Genomic DNA, 21,166 nt, shown 5'->3' on the forward strand with positions numbered 1-21,166 from the left:
TCGACAGCTGTAATTTCTATCATGCATGCTCTTTCCGTTTATCATGTTGAAAGGGCATTTTAACGGGTTTCCCCACCACACTTAGGTGTTGGCTGATTTAAGTTTCATTCTAAACAGATGCGTAAAAAAGGGGGGGGTAGGAAGGAAGGGGACAGGATCCTTGCAGACAGGGATGGATCCAGGACTTCTATTCTCCTGGGGCTTGGATTGCGGGGGAGAGGGTAGGAGTGAAAATACATTTTCATAGCTTGAAGAATCAGTGCTTTTAAACTGCCTGAAAGGATGAATAAACTTCCTTTCTCCTACTCTGTCTAGCTGGCCCTAGACCACATTTCATTTCACTTCAAGCCATCCCCCAGGAAGCTTGGTTTTGCCTCCCCAGGATGTCTTGCTTGTCTACCCCAATGTTGCTGCTCCCCTCCCAATTCTCTCTCCTGCCTTTCTCCCTACCATATAGAGAATAAACCTACTTCCCATCTCCAATCTCAGAAGAGTTGGTATTCTACCCTAAGGCTGAGTTGTCCCAATCCATTGACAGAAGTACTGAAAACTTATTTAACCTACGAGGTTAAGCTAGGCAAGGACTGTGTTTCATATATCAACCAGCTATCCAACAGGGAACTAGGGTCTACTTATCCCAAGATATATACATATCTTGACATCTATTTTCCTTTCCCAGAAAGTCGAGGTGTTAGAGGAGATAGAATGCTGGACTGTTTTAGAAAGCTCTGAATTCAAATTTAGCCTCAGATACTTAATAGCATTATGACCTGGGCAAGTCACTGCCTCAGTTTCCTTGACTGTAAAATGGGGATACTAATGGGATTTATTTCCCAAGGGTTGTTGTGAGATTATAATTGTGAGATGCTTACCACAGAGTCTGGGACTTAGTAGGTACTTTATAAAAATTTGATCCTATCCCCTCTCTAGACATTAGCTTCTTATGCTTGCTCTAAGAACAGTACTCTGATCAATATTACAATCACTATCAGACAATAGACAGTTCATTGGCTCCATTCACCTCGCCATTCCTGTGAATCCCTAGAAAATAGCTTCCTACCTTGCCTCCACTCCAATATCTTTGTAATCTCTCAGTTAGAATGAAGGCAAGGAATATCTCAGTTTTATGTTCATATCTCTGACACCTAGCCTAAGGCCTGGATCACAGTAGGTATAGAATAAATGCTCATTCATCAATTCATTCACACTTACCAATCCAAAGAAAACTACACTAGAATCGGTCTAGTTTTCTTACTGCAGATTCTGTGCAGTCTTTAAAAAAGGATGGGGAGTGGAGAACAATGCTCAAACTCAAGGCAATTCAGTTCACTAAATTAAGGATGTATACAATGCTATTGGAGCCAAAAATGTGTGTGTGTGTGTGTGCATATGTATATGTATAAATATATATGTATGTATGTATATATATTTATACATACACACATATATGTTTTGATAAATATTTATAAAATGCATATTTTGTGCAAAACAATAATTGAGACACATTCCTTGACTTCCAGGGGTTTACAGTCTGAAAGTTAAAGTTGAACTATGTCATTTAAAATATAATAAATTCCAAGAAGGATAAGAGATTACAGTAGGGAAGGAGGTCTTTAGCTCTTCAGGAGTGTCAGATCTCTTCACTTCTCCTCCCCCTTTCTTTGTAATGATATAATGTATTAATCATATCTTTCAGATATACTATTGATGTTGATCCCTATCCCTGGTAGACTGCAAACTCTTTGAGGGAAGAGATTTTGTCTTCTCTAGACACTTTATCTTCCTCAGCACCTAGGACAGGGCTCTGAAGACTATGACTCCGTAATTATTTGTTGGGGTTGAGTTGAAGTATAGTGAAGAGCAGAATTGATCCTTTAAAATAAGTATCATTTACCACCAGAGCATCTGGTGACTGGGTAATTTCTGCAGTTTGAAATTCAGGGTGTTGGACTAGCTGTGTCTGAAGACTATGAGGGGGTTACCAGGTTTGAAGGAAAAGTTGTGGCCAGCACAAGCCCACAGAAGTTTTCTTTGGTGGACCTGCCACCATGACTGAGTTCTGTAAGATCCTGGAGCCTCCTGGGGCAGTGAAAAGCTTGGCTTTTGTCTCCTTGGAGCCTGTCCAGGGAAGCCCCAGGCAGCCTCCCTCTGTTCACTTAACACCTGTCATGCCTCTGGGTTTTTGTGACAGCCAGCCATGGAAGGTCTGGTTGCAGAAACTCTTTTAGGGACACAGGGACTGAGAGGGGAGGAGGGCATCCAAAAAAATCCTCACTACCCTCACCTTCCCCTCTCTCTAACTCCTTGGCATTCAAGAACTTCTCACGGTACTCTTGAGAGCAAATATATAACTAGACAACCAAAAATACCCCACATCTACAGAGGCTGGGGGAGGGGGAGGGGACAGCACAGGAATGTGAATTTTAATGTCCCAGAGCCTGCTTCTCCTGCAAGCCAAGAGGGACTGTTTGTCATTCACAACCAGCTGTTCCTTTTAATCATTCTCTTCTTCACTTTGGGGCCACTGGGGTCTTTCCCTCTCCCTGGAAGAGCTGGGGCTCAGAGACTTTACTTATTTTAAAGAGTCAAGAGTCCTTTGAAGGGGACATCCCCTATTCCTAATTTGAAAGTTAAAAACTTTGGTCAAGTTAGAGTTACAGAACAGGAAGGGAACTTAAAGGTGACAAAATAATCCAATCTTTCACTTTATAGAGTATGAAACTGAGGCTCAGAAAGGGGGAGGGACTGATTCAGTGCTGCACATCTTAGAAATGGCAGAGCCCCATAAGAACTCAGGCTTCACTCTCCCAATCTTGGATCTCCCCAGAGTTTTAGTTTGAGCTGAACTAGAACTTTTGGGATACCCTTTATAAGAGCAGACCACGGGGTTTGTTTTGTTCCACACGATTTCACTTTTAATCAATCAACCAATTGACAACCATTTGTTAAGCACTGGGTCCAGATACAGCTTCCTACAAATCCTTGCTATCATCTTAGCAGATCAGTAAAGCTCAGTGTTATATTCAGGAAGTCAACAAACATTTACTAAGTCCTTCCTATGTGCCAGGCACTGTGTTTAGTGCTGGACATACAAAGAAGGCAAAAGACACTCCCTCCTCTCAAGGAGTTTACATTCTAGTGGTAAAGATAGCATATAAGCAACTTGCGCTCTCTCTCTCTCTCTCTCTCTCTCTCTCTCCCTCCCTCCTTTCTCTCTGTATAACTACACAAATACATATATATGCTATATACAGAACAGAGGGCTGTAATCCCAGAAGGAGGGTATTGGGTTGGGATGGGGAGATCAGGAAATGCTACAAATGGTGGAACTTAAGCTGAGACTTGAAGGAAGCCTGAGAAACCATAGGCAACTCCCTGTTCTTCATTAGGGGAGTATTGGTAGATTTCTGAGGGTCGATGAATTTGGATGGAGGAAAATATTTTTCATTAAGAGAAATTTTTCCTCTTATTTAAAAACGTTACTCAAAGAAAAGGTCCCATATAGCGAAAAGGGGGCCATGATGAAAAGAAAAAGTTTCAGAACTCTTAAGTTTAAGAAAAGGTGTCGACCTGTATTGGCAAAAGAAGCTTCTTTACTCAAGTGTTCCCCACAGCAATGAAACCAGTGGTTCAGTACCCACCCCTGTTCCCAACCTCCTTGTTTTCCTTCTCTGTCTCCCTACTAAAAATCTGCTTGTTCTGTAATGCAAACAAGTGAGCTATCCAGGGTCCCTCAAAGGCTTACATTTAGTAGGGGGATTTCTTAGCCTTAGCGAGCTGGTTAGACCCTGCCCACAAGAGGCTTCCTTTTGGGAAGGGAGCTTAGCGAGCTGGCCCTCTTCTTCAAGGGGTTTCCATTCGGGGTGAGGGAAGTAATAGACCTCGGTCTCGTGGAGTTGGCTCGCTCTTGCCCTCAAGGACCTTACATTCAAGGCTGGGAAGGGGAATGGGCAGGCGGCAGAGCGCAGTGAGAAAGGTCCGACCTCCATTACCCCAAACCAAGGCCAGAGACTTGGTCGCCTTTAAGGGACCATGGGGCAGTGGGGCGGGGGCGCGGAGTCCCGGCTCTCCAAGCAGCCCAGAGAGAGGCACGAGGCTGCCTGCCAGCCAGCGAGATTGCTGCTGTGAAGTGAGTGACTTGAGCCGCCAGGAGGGAGGGGAGGCGGGCAAAGAGAGAGGGAGGAGGGAGGCGGGCGGGCCAGGAGGGAGGGAAGGAGGGAGGGGAGAGCGAGCCGGAGAGAGGGAGAGAGCGGGCTCGGGCGCGGGGATTGCAATTAGCCGGATGCCTTGAGAGACAATAGCCGACATGCTTTGCGGCCTGAAAAAGGATTCGCAGGCGGACCTGGGTGAGTGCTCCCGGGCGGACTCCCCGAGTCCTCCCGCCCTGCTCGCTGACTCTCCCGTTGGACTTGACTTTTCCTGTGGGTGGGAATTTCGCCCTGTTTGGACAGTTGTAACAAAGAGTCGCCCACTTGCTGTTTGACTTGAGGGACAGGGAAAGGGGGGATGCTTCAAGTCTGGGAGCCGGGACCCCAAGGAGTGGGAGAGCTTTATGTCTGCCCATCCACTGGAGCCCCGAGGGTTAGCCCGGGGGGAGGGGCTGGGGGCTGCGGTGGCAGTGCACCCTGCCTGGCTCGTCCCGTTCTGTGTCTCTGGGCCCTGACATAGGGGAGGCTGGATCTATCTCACGGGTCCCTGGATGAGTGGGTGGGGACTGGGTCTGGTTCCAGCAGGGCAGCACCGGGAGAGTTTCGGATACCAGGGCGGAGAGACCTTGCTGGGTTATCCCAGTCTGCCCCAGCTCATTCCACCCCAAGTCCTGTCTCCCTTCCTGGTCTCAAGCCTGAGCCCCGCGGTGACGACCTGGGCTTCTTTGTGAATGGAACTAGTTCGAATTGGAGTTGGGAGGGAGCCAGGGAAAAGCCTAGAACTAGGGGGTGGTGGGGAGGGCAGAGGAAAGGAAGAGGAGAGAGGGCTTTTCCCCGTGGAGGCAGAGCTCCGCATGGGAGAAATGCCGGCTCGGGAGGGAGAGGAATAACCTTTGCCGCAGCTCGCTTCTCATCCAGTTTCTTCTTCTCTGGACTGGGAGCTGAGCTTTGGGAATTAGGGGCTGGGGGACTGGGGAGGGAGAATGGCGAGAACCCTGCAGAGGGGATGTGAGAGAGGGGACCTAATCTGGAGAAGAGAATACTTGGGAGGGAAGTCATGACCACTGTCAAGGGCTCTTACGTACAAAAGAGTGCGGACTTACTCTGTGTGGTCCCAGAGGCCAGAGCTCGTACTGCCGGCGGGATGAGACGAGGAGGCGGACCCTGGCTTTGTAAAAGAAGGAACTTCCTAACAATGAGAGCTGTCCAACAATACCAAGGGCCGCCCGGATAGATAATGATCTCCCTGTCACGTGCAGTATCCAAGCAGAGTCTGGATGACCACCTGTACGAGATGCAGAGGGGATTCCTACACTAGGTGTGGAAGGTTAGACCAGATGACTCTGAAAGTCTCTTGCAGCTCCGAGATTTTAAGATTCTCTGGTTTCCCTGCAGACTGCAGGGTAGCTAGGGAAGGACGCTAGACAGAAGCTAGCTTGCTTTCAACATCCTGCTTTCCGGGCCACACCCACTTAGTAGCTGAGCACTGGAAGTACCCCGACTGTACGTTGAGGTTAGTGGCAGGATTATCTGGATGCCCAGAGCCGGGCTCGGACTAAACTGGGCTTTTTCCAGCAGCTGAGGCTGTGAGGATGGGGAGCTGGGGGCAGCTCTGGGTTAGATTAGAGTAGAGCCGCTTTAGACTGGGATTAGAGCAGCCTTGCTTTAGCGCCTTCCCCTATGGGTCAAATCCCTTGTGCTCAAATGCCTAGAGAGCTATCTCCCCGATGATCTAAAGCATGGCGTTAGGTTTGTCCTCAGATGTGTCCAGTAGCACGGAGGCTAGCTATTAAGGGGGGAAGAGGAACACGATGATCCAAATGAGTGATACCCTGAGAAGAATTTAATCTAATGATGCTATTGTCTCACCACTAACATCCCGGGGTGGGGGGGGAAAGTGACCCTCTATGGTCCAAAGATTTAGAGTTTCTCAGTTTCACTTGTCCCTCACTTAAGGTGAGAGAAAGGAAACCTAGTGATCCATTCTGACACTCAAAGTTCTCTAGAATCTGGCCTAACTTTCCCAGTCTAACCTTATTTCCCATCATTTGCCGACCCACACCTTTTGCTGCAGTCAGGTGGTCCCCTCACTCCCTCAGATATCTCCTACATATTCCTGCCTCTGAAGCTTTCCTCATGCTGTGACCTTTGTCCTCCTCTACAATGGCTGAAATCCTATAATCCAGTTTCTCTAGCTAAATTCCTCTCTCTGTGTCTTTGTGTCTGTCTCTGTCTCTCCCCTCTTTCTCTCTTTCCCGCCTTTCCCCCTCTTCTTTTCTTCCTCTATCCTCTTGGATCTCTTATTAGGATCATAAGTTTCAGAGAATTGTCTGAGGCTGAGAGGTTGTTAGTTTCCTCTAATTATCCAGTTAATGAGCGTCAGAGGTAGGTGGAATCTGAACTGAGATCTTGCTGTCCAGCACCCTCATACTTCATTGCCTCCTGGTATCCTCACTACCTCATTGCTCTGTAATGTGTTGTGTGAGTCCTGTCTCCCCCAAACAGAATGGAAGACTCATTGAAAGAAAGGAATGTTATTTCTCTTTTTCCACTATCCCCACACAGCAGATGCTCAAATTCTTGAAGAATGGGGAATCAGCTTCCTACAAACTGACTTCTGTTGATTTCTGCAGATGAGGCTCCCCTGCTGCAGAGGAGTTCATACTATTTGCATGTGACTTTGAAGGAGGAGTATAGAGAATTGTCCCACTCCCTCCTTTTTTTGAAAGGGCTAGAGATGAGTCAGGGTGATATTGCAGAAACTATAAAGCATTATGTTATAGTATATATATATATATATATTATCTACTGTCTATCTATCTATCTATCTATATATGTATATGTGTATATATGTATATACATATGTGTATATATATATATATATATAGTACATCAACATATATATACAGAAAAGGCTGCACACTGGGAGTTAGAAAACCTAGGTTTGATGTAGGTCTGTGTGACCTGGGACGAGTTCTATTATTTATTTGTTTATATGTTTATTTATTTGTTCATTTATGTATTCATTCATTCATTTATTTTTTTGGAAAGGCAATGACTTTGCCAGGATCACACACACTAACAAAAGTAAGTATTTGAGATGAAATTTGAACTTAGGTCTTCTGACTCCAGGGCTGGTGGTCTATACACTGCACCATCTAGCTGCCCCCCAATTCCTTTCAACCTCTGATTTAATAAGATTATAACCTCTCTAGCAATTCTATCTCTGTAAACTGGAAATGATAATACCCTCTCAGAGAAGTTGTGATAATCTAAAGAGATATGAGGAGGGCGTGTTGTAAAAGGAATGTAAACCGGTAGCTACCTATCTGTAAATATACCTCTGGCCTAAGCATCTATCCACCTGCCTCACTTCTTCAAGTGAGAAGAAGCACCTGTTGCCTCTTCCCACTTCCTTTCCTTAAAATTCTGACTTTGCCCACTCCCTCCCCCCATCCTCCTTCACTTCTCCGGAAATTGAGGATGTGGATTGTTTTGCCATTAGCAGAAGATGCAGGGCACTGAGGAACCTCCTTGTTCTCTAGCTCATTTGGTGAAGGGGGAAAGAGAAGAGGGAATTCTGCTGAATTGTTTATTTCAAAGATCGGGAATTTTAGTCTAAGTGCTGACAAGGCTGAGCCTTGTTCACTGATCTATGGTCAAAATGGTCATCATCCTGTGGTCAGTCTGGGGATGAACCTCTCCAAAGGTAACTAGACAGAATCTATCATGAGACACATATTAGAGATGCAGAAGAACTGTATTATAAAAGCAGGAGGTTTTAGCTCTCCTCCTCAGGGCTGAGAAAGGTTCCCTGAAAGGGTCCTCAGCACAAGCTTTTCATTTTATAGATGAATTCCAGAGGGACTATGGTTTGCCCAAGATTACTTGAGGTAGTGAGTATCAAAGGTGAGATTTGAAATTGACTCCAGAGCCTCTCTGCCTTCTTGACTGTACCCCATAGCTTGTCCATAATGTACCTAGTCATATCCTACTTGGGCAGTGTGGTGAGCCTGTGGCTCCTTTCTCAGAATAATGTTCTTAAATGCATAAAATAAAATATTTAGAATTACCAAGAAAATCAACTATATTGAAGTATCATTGTCAAAGTATTTTTAAAAATTAAATTCTCAGACCCCAGATTTAAGAATACTTGCTTTACTCCAACCCTCCCATCCTAAAAGATAGATAAACTGAGTCCCAGAGGAGTGTGTATCTAAGATCACACAGATAGAAAGTGGCAAATACAAAATTTAGCCCATCACAACACACTTTCACCCACTCCCAGCTTGATAGAAACTACCAGAGCCTGCACTTTTTTGGCAGAGAGACACCCATAGTCTTGTTATCTCATGATGAGGTGGTTTCATGATGTCACTGGATGCTCAGCACAGCACAGGGGTGCTAGAGGGAGAAGGCTGAATTTGTTTTAGCTTCATTTTTCAGATGAAAGAATTAAGGTAGAGAGTAGCAAAGGTACCTGTGGGTCAGTCATTCAGTGAATTAGTACCAGTGCTTCAGCCCAAATGACCACTAATCCAATGTCCTTTCCCCCAAACAATACTTTGAAAACTCCTGTTTTACTGTATTCTGTTGGAGATAAACTAGGATTAGATAGACTTAAAATTTTATTTTACCCAGAGGCATTTAGCTTCAGGTGTTTTTATGAAATTACAAGACATGCTCTTATTTTTACTTTCTACTAGTACAATTGCTCCAAGGATATTCAAGGACTGAGCCTAAAAAAGAATAACAACACTGTCATTAGATCAAGATTTCATGAATTTAGTTTTCAACAACTGACTTCAACAATTTAGCAAGAATTTATTGAGTACATACTGTATTCCAGGCTCTGTGCTAGGAATTAGGGATACAAAAACAAAAACAAAAAAAAGGAACAAAGACACTGGACTGGTAGTCAGGGATATCTAAATTCAAATCTGCTCTCAAATGTTTATCTGGAGGGTATCTCTGGGTAAGTGACTTAAATTCTGTCAGTCTCAGTTTTCTCATAATAGTGATACCCCCAGGATCCTTGTCTGGATCAAATAAAATGATAAGTGTTTTTTTTTTTTTTTGGTTGCATGGCAAATAGGTTAAGTGACTTGCCCAAGTTTTTACAGGTAGTCATTGTTAAATGCATGAGAGGCCAAAGTTGAACTCAGGTCCTCCTGACTTTAGAGTTCACTGCACCATCTAGTTGCCCCATAAGAGAAATTTTGTAAAGCACATTGCTAACCTTAAAGCACTTTATTATTATATTATGCTATATTATGTTATGTTATGTTTATCACATGTGACATTTATTAAGAAAAATGTTTCCTGCTCTGATTGAACTTAAATTTTTTTTAGGGAAAACAACATGTACACAGACAAATAAATACCAAGAATATACTATGTGTAATGAATAAAGAATAAATGAATAAAGAACTACTAGTTAGATTTAGATAATTGCAAAGACTGAACTTTGTCCCAAAGAACAGATGATGCAGCATATTGCCCCAGCCTTGGTAGAGAGGCAGAGGGCAACAATGCTGCATACACTGTCAAGTAGTGATCCATTTTGCTTTAGTTTTCCTTTGTTACAAAAGAGGGCTGAAGGTGAGGGATGGAGTTTAAGGAAATTTCTATTGTATGAAATGTAAAAGTATCAATCATATTTTATGAATAAGGATCCTCCGTGTAAGGATAAAACAATGAAGTTCTTTTGAACAAGACTGAACATATTTTTTATTCAAAAAGTACCTCTTGATCTTGCAGGGCCTCAGTTGTGATTCTCAGTATAGGTTCTCTTTATGCTGTGATCATGAGATAGTTTTTGATGATGAAAAGCAATGACCAGTAGAAGACCAAGTAAACCAGCTTTTGCCCCATTTGGATTTTCAGGTGCAGAGTTACAAATGAGGCAATTCCCAGAAGGAGAAGAAAAAACATTGTCGTGGGTTTTTCTAATGATGCTTTTGTCACTCTGCGAGTCAGATAAGCTAGGCAATATCTTGAATGGAAAGGATGGGGTTTTGGTGTTTCTGTGCTTGAGGATCCTTTATCAGCCAGGACCATCTGAGTGACTTTGGAATCCAAAGGCAGATGGATCTTCAACAGCATCGCCTTTGGCTCTTTTATCCAACCCAAAGCTACTGGGTAGGGGGTTGAGTTTGTCCATGAAACCAGCTATTGTTAGAGATAACACAATGATGCAGAAAATTAGAAAAGAGAATATCAGAGCTGAAAAGGACCTTAAACCACGGAACATCAGAAGTGGAAAGGACCTTAGAACCCAGGATGTCAGAACTGGAAGGGACCTTAGAATGTAGGACCATAGGACACCAGAGCAAGAAGGGACCTTTAAGATGTCAGAATCAGAAGCGAACTTAGTATCTGGGATGTCAGAACTGGAAGGGACCTTAGAACATAGAATGTATTATAGGACTGCTTGACATCTAGGGGGTGGAGGGAGGGAGGGGGAAAATTGGAACAGAAGTGAATGCAAGGGATAATGTTGTAAAAAATTACCCTGGCATGGGTTCTGTCAATAAAAAGTTATTATAAAATTTTAAAAAAAATTAAAAAAAGAACATAGAATGTAAAAGTTGGGGTGGACATTAGAACATAGGACATCAGAGCTAGAAGGGACTTTCAGGAAGTTAGAACCAGAAGAGACCTTAGAACCCAGGATGTCAGAACCAGAAGGGACTTTAGAACACAAGATGTCAGAGCTAGAAGGAACTTTAAACCATAGAATGCCAGAACTATGAGGGACCTTAGAAAACAGAATGGCTGAACAGAGAAGACTCTGCAATATAGTGCCATCTGTAGAATGCCAAATATCCAAGCTGGGAGGGACCTTACAATATCAAGTGTAGGAGCTAAGGGGGCCCTGAGAATGTATAATGGAGATCTGGAGGGGATTTTGGAGACCATCTTCTCCAATCCCCTCATTTTACAAATGAATGAGGACCATGAAGCTAGAAGGTTAGTGGAACCCAACCAGAAACCTAAGTTTCTTCCCTGCAGTGAGATTAGATTGGAGACACAGGATTTTCTTCTTCCCAGCTGTCAGGAGAAAGCTAGTATTTGACCAAGGGAGGAAGAGCAACCTGGCAAGCAGACAAACTGGACTGAGAAGTATGAAAGAAAAACCAGCCTGGACTTAATATTGGAAGGGCTCCTGACAATGTCAGGGGACAAGAAATCTGTGCTGAAATAGGGGCTTAGAAAGCTTTTGTAATTAAAACATTTTTGTTTACTCAAGACTTTTATTATATTTCTTCTAGAATAGCAATCATGCTCTGCCTGCGGATGTGTGGGACACTTCAGAATTCTCATAGCCCTTTCCAGGCCATTATCTCTTTTGATCCTCCTAACAACTCTGTTAGTCAAGGCAAGCATTATCCCTTCTCTATAGAGGAATTAACTGAGGATGATTATTAGCAAAGCTGGGAATTGGCCCTGGACTTCTGCCTTCTGATCTGCTGTTATTGCTGTTGTATAACCTGTGTCTACTGTGTCCTCAACCCTGTGACAAGTGCAGGTTGATTAGGGGAGGTTGAAAGACAAGAGGAAAAAGAGAGTGATAGAGTCCCTTCTTCTTATATAGTTCTTCCCCAGAGCATATAGTTTTGGCCAACATTTATTAAGTTTCTCCTCTGTGTAGGACACTATACTAAATAAGCCCCGAGGATAAAAAAGTAAAAAAAAAGAAATGGTATGGCCTCTACCCCCAGGGGGCTTATATTCTCAATTTTAACATCTGTGTAACAAGTATACTGGACTCCGAATCATAGGAGTTGGGGTCAAACCCATCAATTCTTCTTAGTATCTTTGTGCCCATAGGCAAAAGACTTCATCTTTCTGGGTCTTACTTTCTGCATCTGTTTTTTTAAAGGACCAGATTATTTCTAGCATCCCCCACAGCTCGAAAGCCTATGATCCTGTAAGACTAAGTAAAAATACCAGACAGTGAAAGGTAAATGCCAAAGGAGGACTTTGGACAATGAGCAAGTGCAGTGGGAGTTCAGGGGAGGAAAAGATTCAAATAGATGAAATATTGTCAGTTAGTAATGCATTAGGATAAAAGGATTTGAAGTGTTGATAATAGAAGCTTTAGAGGTCATCTAGTCTGCCCTGTGTGTGTTTGGGTCAATCACTTGACTTCCTTGGACCTCAGTTTCTTCAATTGTAAAAAAAAAAATGGCATTGGACTAAATATGTCTGGTTGACTTAGTAGGATTGTCAGATTTGGAGGAAAAGTCAGATCTGGAAAAAGGCAAGGGTAGTTTCTTTCTGTGTGCCTGAGGGTGTTTCCGCAGAGAAGGAAATTAGTCCTAGTGCTGGGAATTGACTTGCTTAAGGTCACACAGATCACAATAACAGCAACTCACGTTTCCCAGATTTCTATGATGCCTAAGGGTTTGGAGACCTGTGGATAGAGAGTGAAAATGTTATGTGTGTTGTATAAATAAAAAAACAGATTGAGAGAGAGAAAATAACTTGGCCATCCATTTAAAGATATCCCATCTTCCAACTTTTGCAAAATCTTTTCTAAATGAATCATGATTTCTTGTATCACACTGTACAGCCAATGCTGTTAGTTTGGTAACTTCTGAGGTGGGAGAGAGGCTGTTGTTGTTATTGTTGCTGTTTTTTTTCCTGAAATTTGAAAAGAACAAAATCTATATAGCCAAACTTAGTCCTGAGTCCTTCTTTTGTCCTTCTGGTTCTCGATTGCTTGCATTAGTTATTTCTTCCTCATATTCCATTCCAAGATTGGAGTCTTGCCCTTGGATTCTAGGCCACATATTTGGGATTTTCATGCCTACCAGTTCTCCTTGATGCCATTTCCCTGAACCTATGCCTTAGGAAGTGGGATTCTCTTCCCTAATACTCTCTTGTCTTCTAGAGGCTATACTATAGTAGGTGCTGAGAAGAAAAAAATTAGTTAGAACATTTTTCAGTGACCAGGGACTTTCAAGTGATAAACCTGCAAATTGTTTTAGCAATTTAAATATTTCACCACCAGAAAAAAGCCCCAACTGCACTTTAGATTTGATGGCACTGTAACCTTTACAGATATTACTTAAGAATTTAATAATAGCTAGCATTTAAATAGTACTTTAAGATTTGCAAAGCATTTTACAAATCCTATCTCATTTGATCTTCCTAACAGTCCTGGGAAGTAGGTGTTGTTATTATCTCCATTTATAGATGAAGAAACTGAGGCAGGCAGACTTTAAGTGATTTGACCGGAATCATAGGGTTAAATGTCTGAGGCAGAATGTTTTAAATTATTTTTTTCAGTTATTGAAAACTTGCCTTCTCTCTCTTTCCCCCCGATTAATAAAGAAAAACAAAGACTTTCAAGTAAATATGTTTTGATCCTTCATGATTCCATTTATGGAATTTCTTGGCAAAGATACTGGAATGGTTTGCCATTTCCTTCTCCAGAATCTCCATTTTACCATTGAGGAAACTAAGGCAACAGAAATTAATTGATTTGTTAGTAAGTATCTGAGTGCAGATTTGAACACAACTCTTCCTGACACAGCACCCTATCCACTGCCCCACCTTAACTGTATATAGTGAAGCACAATCAATTCCCATGTTGATTGAGGCAGGATCTGATGCCAAGTCTGATACTGAATCCACTGTACAACTTAGACGCTTTCGATATATTGTATTTGGGAATTCTGGGCAAATGTGGGATGGACTAGACAGCCCTGCATGGTCTTTCCAACCTTAAAATCCTGGGATTCAGTTACTTATTGGGGGAGAAGATTGGTCATTGCCTACTCTTTTGCTTAAAAATCATTAGAAAATGAAATTCCCTAAGCTCCCTATAAAAATTTCCTCCTTCCATAAACCTTCAAAGATCTGTTAATTAGCCTAGTGAAAAAAGTAGTAAAGTAAAAACTAAGCAATTGTGTTTCTACTCTGTGCAGTCTTCACCAAATCACTTTCCTCTCTGGGTTAAAAGAGGATGAGAATACCCCCCTAGGGTTGTTGCTAGTGTGAGAGGCAGTTACACACATTGGCTAGAACACTGATCTTTGGAGTAAGAACTGAATTCAAATCCTTGGACTTATTGTGTGGGTTCTCATTTTTTTCTTTTACAAAAATTGGACTAGACATAGATGAGCCACAGCATCTTTTTCAGCATAAAATCCTAAATCCTAACATGAGATTGCTAAAGTTCAAAGCTCACCTCCACAGCTATCTCTTCCAGGAAGTCTTCCCTGATTTTCATAGCCACTGATGACCTTCACTACCTGTGCAATCTGTAACTCTCATATGTACATCTCATTTATTATTTGTATTACAGTCATCTGAATATGTCACATTTGTTGTTCAGTTCTTTTCAGTCATATTCAACTCTTAGTGAGCCCATTTGGAGTTTTCTTGACATAAATACTGGAGTGGTTCGCCATTTTCTTCTCCAGCTCATTTTACAGATAAGAAAACTAAGGCTAATGAGGTTAAGTGACTTGCTTAGGGTCACACAATTAGTAAGTGAGACCAGATTTGAATTTAGGTCTTTCTGACTCCAAGTCCACTGCTCTATCCACTTCACTACCTAGTTGCCTCTATGTGACTCATTTCCCTTTTAAACTATAAAATACACAAGGAAAAGAATCTTGTCTTTTCTAAATTTTGTATTTTTCCCGGTAATTAGCATAGTACTTTGTTGTTGAACAATTCACTTTTCCCAATTGCATGTAAAAACTGTTTTTGACATTCATTTTTTAAAAGCTTTAATTTCAAAATTTCTCCCTCTTTCTTTCCCTTCCCCTTCCCTGACACAAGTAATTTGATATATATTAATGAAAAACATATCTCCATATTAGTCATGTTGTGAAAGAAAAAAAAAAGAAAAGTTTAAAAAGGATGCTTCGATCTGCATTCAGACTCTATCAGCTCTTTCTTTGAGTCCTTTGGGGACTCAAATGATCTTGGATCATTGTATTGCTGACAAGAGCCAGGTCATTCACAGTTGATCATTGTACAATATCACTATTACTATGGTCAGTGTTCTTCTGGTTTTGCTCATTTCTCTTTGCATCAGTTCATGTAAGTGTTTCCAGGATTTTATGAAATCTATTTGCTCATCATTTCTTATAGCACGATATTACCATTCCATCACAATCATAAACCACAACTAGTCCAGCCATTCTGAATCGATGGCCATATCCTCAATTTCCAATACTTTTGTCACCACAAAAAGAGTGTGCACAATACTTTGCATACAATTTATTTGTCCAATTGAGAACTTGAATTGAGAAACTGAATGGATTCTGCTTCATTTTCCTTGACACTATTCTTCTCTTTTTCTCACTTTACATAGCCCAGCTAGGACATTCACTTATTACTCACAATCTCATAGGATCACTGGTGTCAGTTACCTGTCTATTTGTACCCTTCTTATTATCTGTTGTTTGGATTTCCTCTTAATCACTTTTTCCATTTCTGTATTTCATGAGGGTCTTCTAGTTGTTCCTACTCCAGTTTCAAAGGTGTCAATTTTCTTCCTTCCATTCACATGGCACTGGACACAAGGATGCTGGGATGTCTTTGAAGAAGGCAGGTCTTCAAAATATGATAGAGTCAGATGGTATCAGACGGACACATCCTTTTCAACTCAGAATATATCGATGGAGTCCCTCCTATATACAGAACACGCAATACTGCCTGTTGGCATCATGGATCTTAAAGCCTCGGAGGGAGATAAGAAAGAAACAGAAATATATAACACCCAAACAGGCAAACAGGTGAATCTTGGAGGTTCAAGATGCTTCTTGAGGGGGAAAATAAGAATGGGGAAGACTTCCTGGGGGAAAGGAAATCAGGGATGTTTTCTTGAAGGAGGTAGCATTTGTTTGGAGCATTTGTCTCTGCCTTGTGCCACCCCCCAACAGATACCAAACGCCTTTTCCATTCATCTGTCTACTTGTTTGTTTATTCATTAAACAGATAGTGTAGTGGAAAGGAAGCTAGGTTTAGACTCAGGTTCCCAGAGTTAGCATCTAGGCTCTGCTCTTTATTACTCTTGTGACACTGGGCAAGCCACCTGCCCTCTTTGCAGCAAACTTTCCTTCTCTTTAACATGATCAAAGTGGACTGCATGATGTCCAAGGTCCTTTCCATATCTGAATCCTGAGTCCCCTGGGCTGGAAGAGATATGAACTCTGACCCATGTCCAGTCCCCGCTGTCATAGAGCTCACTCCCAGTAGGCCTTCAGCGATTGTCACAGTAGAAAGAACTCAGAGTAGTTTAAGTTTGCAAAGTGCATCATAAACGTTATCTCACTTGAGGCTTGTGACAATTCTGCGAGGTAGGTATTAGAGCTATTATTATCCCCGTTTTATAGATAAGAAAATTGAGTTTTGGAAAGGAGTAAGTATAGATAAGTCCGGGAGAGTTGGAACCAGGCTTATTTTTCCCTAGCAAGAAATGTTTGTCAGTTGAATTGTCCTGGGCAAAAATTTCAGGCAGCATATAAATCCAGCTCTTACTCCGAGCCCGAAACACTACTCACTATACAAGCTTCATATCCAGAAAAATGGGGAGAGGGGTAGAAAGAGGGAGGACAGATTCAGCCACTCGGATTAAGCTAACAGTTTCAAAGCTGGACTTGGGGGGATGACAAGATGAAGTGTACCAGCCTGTGGCTCATTTGGCAGTAAGAATGAGCTGATCAATCCAGCCAGCTAGCAGAATCGATGGACTTAATCATTGAAATGGTCAGAATAACCCATCTTTGAAATGGTCAGTAGATCATTGCTGCTCTGTTAACATCCTGATTGCATGAGCCTGGGGGGCAGGTCTATTGATAGCAAGTGATGAAGTGGCATTCAGGACCAATGTGGCCTGGGGCTCTGGCTGAGTAGGGCCTACGGACCTGAGTAGGTGGAAGAGGAGGGCTGGAGGCCCTCAAGTCCTGACATAGAGGGAAGCATCCTACTCATTGAAACAGCAAGGGTCCTACTACCCAAGCCTGTGGCTATAATAAAACCTCTGATGATAGGTAAGCTCCTGGGCAATCATTAAGTACCTTGAGGATTATTATAATTCCATTCAGACCTATTTGGAAAGAGGTAGGAATCAAGGTCTGTAAGATTCTATAAAGGCTTCCCAATCACTAGTTTGACCCACTACTGTATTCATCTGTCTAAAATACTGCTTTCATGCTTTTACTCCTCCTGTTCTCTCTCCTATAGACTTTTCAAATCTGACCACTCGGTATTCAAGGCTTTCCATAATCTGGTCCTTCCATTTAATAATAATAATTCTATGCACATGATTAACCTAATTGGATGACTTGCTGTCTAGGGGAGGAGGGAGAAGGAAGGAAAAAAAATTTCGAACACAAGGTTTTGCAAGGGTGAATGTTGAAAACTATCTTTGCATATTTTTTTGAAAATAAAAAGCTGTTATTTAAAAATAAATTAAAATAATATTAATTCTAATAAGGTTTATTAAACCTATGGGGGGGGCAGAAGGATAGTTAGGTGATGTAATGGATAGAGCTCTGGGTCTGAAGTCAGGATGACTCATCTTCATGAGTTCAAATCTGGCTTCCTATACATACTAGCTGTGTGATCCTGGGCAAGTCACTCAACCTTGCTTGTCTCAGTTTCCTCATGTTGTAAAATGAGCTAGAGAAGGAAATGACAAACTACTTCAGTCTCTTTGCCAAGAAAACTCCAAATAAGATCACAAAGAGTTGGAAATGATTGAAAAAACCTTAGCCCTAAATGAAAGCTAACCCTAACTTTCATTCATTTGATAGTATGTATGTGTGTGTTGTATATGTGAATTTATAATTGCACATAATTCAATCTCATTTTAAGTTTTAAAGAGTCTTTCCTCAAACATCCCTATAAAGTAGCAAATGTAGGCATGATCTTTCTCCCTCCCCTTTTACAGAGAAGAAAACAAATTCAAAATATCAGGGGTGACTTAGGGAAAGTCACATGACTCATAAGGGGCAGAAGTAAGAATAAAACCCAAGTTGTCTGACCTAAAGATGAGTATTCTTGCCACAGAACCCCAGCTCTTCTCATCCACATAAATAATAATAGCCAGCATTTATGTGACACTTTAAGGTTTGCAAAGTGCTTTACAAATGTTATCTCATTTGATTTTCCCAGCAATCCTGAAAGGTAGGATGCTATTATTATCCTCATTTTACAGATAAGGAAACTGAAGCTGGCAGATGCTCAATAGGCAGAGATGGTATGGGGACAATAATGAAGGAAAAGGGGAAAGGAAGTCCATTCTAGGAAGTAGACATAGTATGAATACAGGTACAGAGGTGATAAAGTGAAGATGATGGTGATTGATCACCAAATCTAAGGCATTGGAAGGGATTTTCCTTGTTATATAGAACCCTGGGTTTCTACTAGAAACCTTTACATTTTTCTCCTATTGTTGGCCTTCGATGAATGAATATTTCATTGTTTACTTGGAGTGTGAAGAAGGGCTATTTATTTGCTTTTAATTGCATCTGGGATGTGATTGTAATTGCAACAAAAGCAGCAATGGTGGAAGAGCCACCTGGGGGGAGTTTTTGCTTAGGCCTGCTTGAGATTAGATTAGATCTGAAAGGGTTAATGGAAGAGAATTTACACACCTGATAGTGTCACAGTAATTACTACTAAGGAACTGGCTGATGTTGGAAAATGTCTTTTTAAAATCTTTTCTACTAGTGAGAAAAAGTGTCAAGTCAGCATTAAGAGTGAGAACTTGTAAGGTGAACATAGAAGGGACTCCTCCAGATTCATGAATTAACCTTGGGACTTATAAATGAAAGACTCAGTTCAATCCAACAAACATCCTAGATCTTGACACTGGAGATACAAAGCATCAGTTAAATAGTCCTTGGCATGAGGGAGCTTATGTTCTATGGAGTTTGGGGGAGGGAGAGCAGTACAGCATGTACACAAGTAAGTAATGCAGATTAATTTTAAGAGGGAAAGGGTACTAATAACTGGGGGATCAAAAGAGACCTCATGAAGAGCTAGTACCTGAACTGAGCTTGGAAATAATCGAGGGATTCTGCAAGGTAGAGGTGAGAAGGGACTGAATTGCAGATTTGGAGGATCAATTATACAAAAGAAGGAACAGATGAGTATGCTAGTAGGGGGAAGAGAAAGGGAAGAAGATAAACATTTTATAAGTCCCTTTTATATACACTGGGGGAATGAGTGGAGAAGAACAGTTTGTTCAATGTCCACCAAGATGGCTAAAGCAAGTGCTATGGAGTGTTTAGGGTTTGGTCAGTCATTGAAGCTGCCAAGGTCATTTACTGATTCCCAGGCCATTTCTAGTTGTCCTGACTTTTATCCTGCCCCTGGATTTTGATGAGTCTGAAGGAAGGAATGAGGTTGATGACTTTGTGTAACTGCTTCACTTAAATCCAATTCACACACAAGTCAAAACATCATGATGCCGATCCTTTTTGAAAACAAAAGACAGACACCAATTTGCATCACTGGCCCAGAATCCCACTATTTGGAATTTTATTATGATAGGTTGATAATGTCCTTTGCTGAAGTGCAAAGGTCTCTGAAAAGGGTAAGATGGACAATGGGATGACATTATCTTCACGAACTTTGTGACTATTACTAAGTTTCTTAATCCCTCTGAGCCTGTTTCTTTTTTATGTATAAACATTTAAACAATTCTCTTGCTGCACAAAAAAAATCAGATCAAAGAAAGAAAGTAAATAAGTAAGAAAACAAAATGCAAGCGAACAACAACAAACAAGTGAGAATGCTCTATCGTGGTCCACACTCAGTTCTCACAGTCCTCTCTCTGGATGTAGAGGGTTCTCTCCATCACAAGATCATTGGAAATGGCCTCAACCATCTTATCGTTGGAAGGAGTCACATTCATCAGAATTAATCATCGTATAATATTGATATTGCCATATACAATGATCTCCTGGTTCTGCTCATTTCACTTAGTAAGAGCCTGTTTCTTTATGGAGGTAATCATCCCTTCCTTTGCTTCCTTCTAGACCTATGAGGCTCAAATGAAAAGTCTGTAGGAGTTCCTTGCCGTCACAGAGTTCTATGAAATGTAGCTTATTACCTTCCAGCTCCTAGTACCATGCCTTACACATAGTAAGAATTCAATAAATATGCATGTAATTGAATAATGTAGAGTGTGGTTAATGCCACAGGAAAGGTATAGACAAGGCTATGGGAGTTCAAAAGACCGGGGGACTCTCTTGCTGGGAGGATCCTAGAATGCTTCAAAGAAGAGTTCAATAGAGTTCTTTCAAGGGCTCACTCGAGGCTCATTTGAACTGAGCCTTGTTGAAATGCAATGACAGGTAGAATGTGGATCAGAGGAGTGGAGGCAGGCATTCCAAGCAGAGAAGAGAGTAGGATCAAAGGCTCGGAGGCAAGAAAGCACGAGACATGTCCAGGGAGCAGCATCGAGTCCAGTGTATTTGACATATGGGGCATATATGGGAGCAGCAGAAGACTAGTAGTATGGGGGCCAGAGCATGCAAGATCTGAAATGCCGAGCAAAGAAATTTGTTTGCAGACAATGTGAATCTATGGAAGGATCTGGAGTGATAGGGTTAAACTGATAATTGAGGAAGATGAACTCGAGCAGTCTGCACAGGGTTGGATTGGAGTGGGCAGAGACTGGAAGCATAGCACAGAAGTTATTGCAGCACTCTGGAGGGGGGGGATCATGAGGGCTGGGGCCGGAGTGGGAGCAATGAGAATGGAGAAAAGGAGGAAGATACAGGAGATAAACTGTAAGAAAAATCCACAGGTCTCGGCTGATGAAATAAACACCAGGGGAGGGAGAGGAAAGCCCCAAATGACTCTGAGTTTCAAGCCTGAGTGACTGAGTGAGTAGTGATGCCATTAACAGAAAGCCAGAAGGAGAAGCAGACTTAGAGAGAGAAAATGGTTTTGGTTTCCTTGGCAAACCAGTCCTTCAGAGAGCAAATTAAAAGTGCAAACACAAATCCAAAAGGAAAAGTTCAAAATACTTACGA

General features: G+C 41.8%; 1 protein-coding gene across 1 annotated transcript in view; it reads left to right on the forward strand.

Moving 5' to 3' along the window:
• Positions 1-4,306: 4,306 nt before the first annotated feature.
• The window catches only part of GRIP2 (glutamate receptor interacting protein 2), a 179,593-nt gene continuing 162,733 nt past the window's right edge, over positions 4,307-21,166 (forward strand). The window contains exon 1 of the mRNA XM_051970539.1: positions 4,307-4,346. Coding sequence (XP_051826499.1) covers positions 4,307-4,346 — 40 coding nt within the window. The remainder of the gene's footprint in view (positions 4,347-21,166) is intronic.

Source organism: Antechinus flavipes, chromosome 1 (assembly GCF_016432865.1).
Source record: "Antechinus flavipes isolate AdamAnt ecotype Samford, QLD, Australia chromosome 1, AdamAnt_v2, whole genome shotgun sequence".
Taxonomy (NCBI): domain Eukaryota; kingdom Metazoa; phylum Chordata; class Mammalia; order Dasyuromorphia; family Dasyuridae; genus Antechinus; species Antechinus flavipes.